At 44.3% G+C, this 2,911-nt stretch overlaps 1 protein-coding gene across 1 annotated transcript; it reads left to right on the top strand.

Moving 5' to 3' along the window:
• The first annotated feature begins 510 nt into the window (after window positions 1-510).
• LOC147638585 (uncharacterized) lies at window positions 511-2,251 on the top strand. The gene is made up of 2 exons (XM_086798505.1): window positions 511-612; window positions 721-2,251. The coding sequence occupies exon 2, from the start codon at window positions 726-728 to the stop codon at window positions 2,064-2,066; it is 1,341 nt and encodes a 446-aa protein (XP_086654631.1). The 5' UTR covers window positions 511-612; window positions 721-725; the 3' UTR covers window positions 2,067-2,251.
• The last annotated feature ends 660 nt before the right edge of the window (window positions 2,252-2,911 follow it).

Here is a 2,911-nt window from a genome sequence, read left to right as displayed (position 1 = left end):
GAACTCTTACAATCAGAAGTGACTCTATTATTATCACAAAAGTCATTGTTTGAATTTTTAATCAAAAGGAGAGGGAAGATAACAACAAACACTCTACTCCAATGGACTATTACATAAAAAATCATTATTTTAAATTTTTAATAAAAAAGATAAGGGAGAAAAAAAGGACAAACGAGGTGTGGTACTCGTGTACTAATTAAAGGACTCCATTCTCCATCATTATTCTTAAAAAATTTAGTCATTGTTTGAATTTTTAATCAAAAGGAGACGGAAGATAACAACAAACACTCTACTCCAATGGACTATTACATCAAAAATCATTATTTTAAATGTTTAATAATATAGAGAAGGGGTGACGCATGAAGATTAAACTCTTCTTCAAAATAATAGGTGACGCATGAAGATTACGTGAACGCAACCCAGCGCAGGCGCCGCCAGGCGGGTGACGCACAAGCGTGCTCAGGCGGCCAACCCAGCGCTATATATATATATATGTGTGTAGGGGGCAACCACTCATCATCTTGAACGCGACCGTGAGCCAACCCGGTTGGCGCTGCTTAATCTTCTCTCTGTGTGTGTCTTAAACCTTCACGTGGAGACTAGATAACTCGGGTACGCACGTTTTAAAGTTGATGCAAATTGATGATGAGCTCTGTCTGTAAATTGATGCAAAAGCTCTGTCTGTCTGTAAATTGATCATTGCAAAAGCTCTGTCTGCAGGTAGAATGTCGACGGTAGACAGCCAACTAAAAAGCCTTCTGTACCAGAAGGGAGCTTTTGGGCGCACGCTCTTTGACTATAAGAGCCCTCAGACGGCCGCTGAGAAGGAGATTCTGGGTGATGAGGATCCCATGCTGACGCTTCATCAAAGTTTGGCCACTGTCTGCGCAAAGGCTTCCGGCTTTGGAGGGAAGCCGGGCCGTGACGTAATTGTGACAACGGAGGTTGTTGCATGCCACATATATATGCCCAGTAGTGCGCGCTCCTCCGGATCAAAGGTCGGCGCCAAAGTATGGCTGGCTAAGAATACAGATTGGGATGACGACAGCAAGAGGTACGTTAAAAAGCTTCTGGAGTCCCTTCGTGCCATTGGCGAGCAGTTCACAGCATCTACAATACACAGCGACAAGGCCACTGCAAAGCTCGCAGAGTTAACGATTCTCATATACAACTATTGCAAACACAAGGTGTGGAGCAGAATTAGGAAGCTGGTGGTTGCCATTCAGAACAATGTCGGGATGTCCCGAGCAATGGACAGCTTGCAGCAGAAATTGGAGGGTTGGCTGAAGCTTTTCGAGGTGAATCACTCCAAAGAAATGGGCTACTGGCAGCTCGCTGCTGCGTCCAAATACTGCTGGGAATTTAAATTTCCTCCGGGAGACGGGACGCCACGTATCACGAGGCTCTTGAAGAAGGCAGCATCCTACTGTGCATCATTCAATAATCTTGTAACTTGGTCACTTGGTGGGATATTTCTCGATCCGCAGCAGGTCAAATACTCGCCAGAAAAGGGCAAATCACTCTCGCAACAAATGCCTGAGTTTAAAAAGCCCACACTTACAGCCCACTACCTTCCCGTCTACAACACTGCTGATCCAGCAACATTGCAGAAGAAGCTGGATGCCCTTACGCCTTTAACGCCCGGCCCGGGTCATCGTGATGAGGAAAAAATCTATGTTCATGCAGAAATGTACATGGCACCATCGTTAGCTCATGCGGGCCGCGCCAGTACCGCTGTCCAGGGGAAGCAGTACATTGGAATATCTAAGCTCTGCTGTTTTCTGTGTTACAATACCATAAAAGCATTGCACGGCCACGAGAATATTGTGGTGAAGGGCACTCATACCAAGCTGTATCATCAATGGATGATTCCTCCAGATGTCTCCAAAGATGAGGTCAAACTCCTAGAAAACAAGCTGGACAACACAATAACAAGACAGGCCCTGCATCCCATGAAAGGAAATGCACTCTCCGCCGACTCTATTTTTAACACTCAGAATCCACATGACCTAGATCTCCAGCCCGCAGGACCCCCCCCGCAAGCTGGTTCATCATCATCAAACTAAGGGCTCTGAGTCATCATTCCGCTCTAGTAGCCTCTTTATAGCTTCCTGAAACTTTCAATATCCTTCTTCAAAGTCCATTTGCACCACTCTCCACTCTTGGTCACTCCTTTGGCTGCAACTGCATAATTTATTAATATAACTCTTGTGTGTGTAATCGATCAAGTACAATTTCATTGAATTACCGTCGTTGAGATTCATGAACACAAGTCTCATTTCTATGGATTCTAGTAAATAAGTTCCTGTAATAGTAGTCCTCCCCATTTTAAGCATCTTAGTGAATATCAAGCACAATAGCCTCATTGATGTATGTGGGTGCTCTGTAACGGTTGTGGGGGAAGGACCCACACTCTCCAAAACACACACACACACACACACACCAAAAGAAAAAAAATGTGGCCTCACTATTAAATTACTTCACTTTAAAAATAATATTTTAATGAGACCAAGTAAAAAGTTATTGGAATAGCCAAAATCTGATGAAACTAAGTAAAATTTCACTAGAATAGTCAATTGAACATAATGAGAGGGCTCACTTTTGGTGTGGCGTGAATGTAATGTAGGGTTGGCTACCTCTGGTGTGTGTGCGTGCCTGATGTGGCGTGAATGTAATGTATCTAGTTACCTCATGTGTTGTAAGGCCCCCATGGTTTAACAACTTGACACATAGGCCCCGTTTAGACACCAGATAGTGTGGCCATAGTGGCCGAATGGTCTAAATACACGGCCGAATGGTCTAGATACGCTACGAATAGGTGCGGACTATTATCCCGAAAAATGGGGTAGGTAGACTTTCTCATGACACCCTAGTAGTTGATTGTTGCAATCCACACCGAGGAGGATCCTAG

The sequence above is a fragment of the Cibotium barometz genome, chromosome 5 (genome assembly GCF_041138505.1).
Source record: "Cibotium barometz isolate CiBa-2024 chromosome 5, ASM4113850v1, whole genome shotgun sequence".
Taxonomy (NCBI): domain Eukaryota; kingdom Viridiplantae; phylum Streptophyta; class Polypodiopsida; order Cyatheales; family Cibotiaceae; genus Cibotium; species Cibotium barometz.
This window is presented reverse-complemented; position numbering and strand designations above follow the sequence as displayed.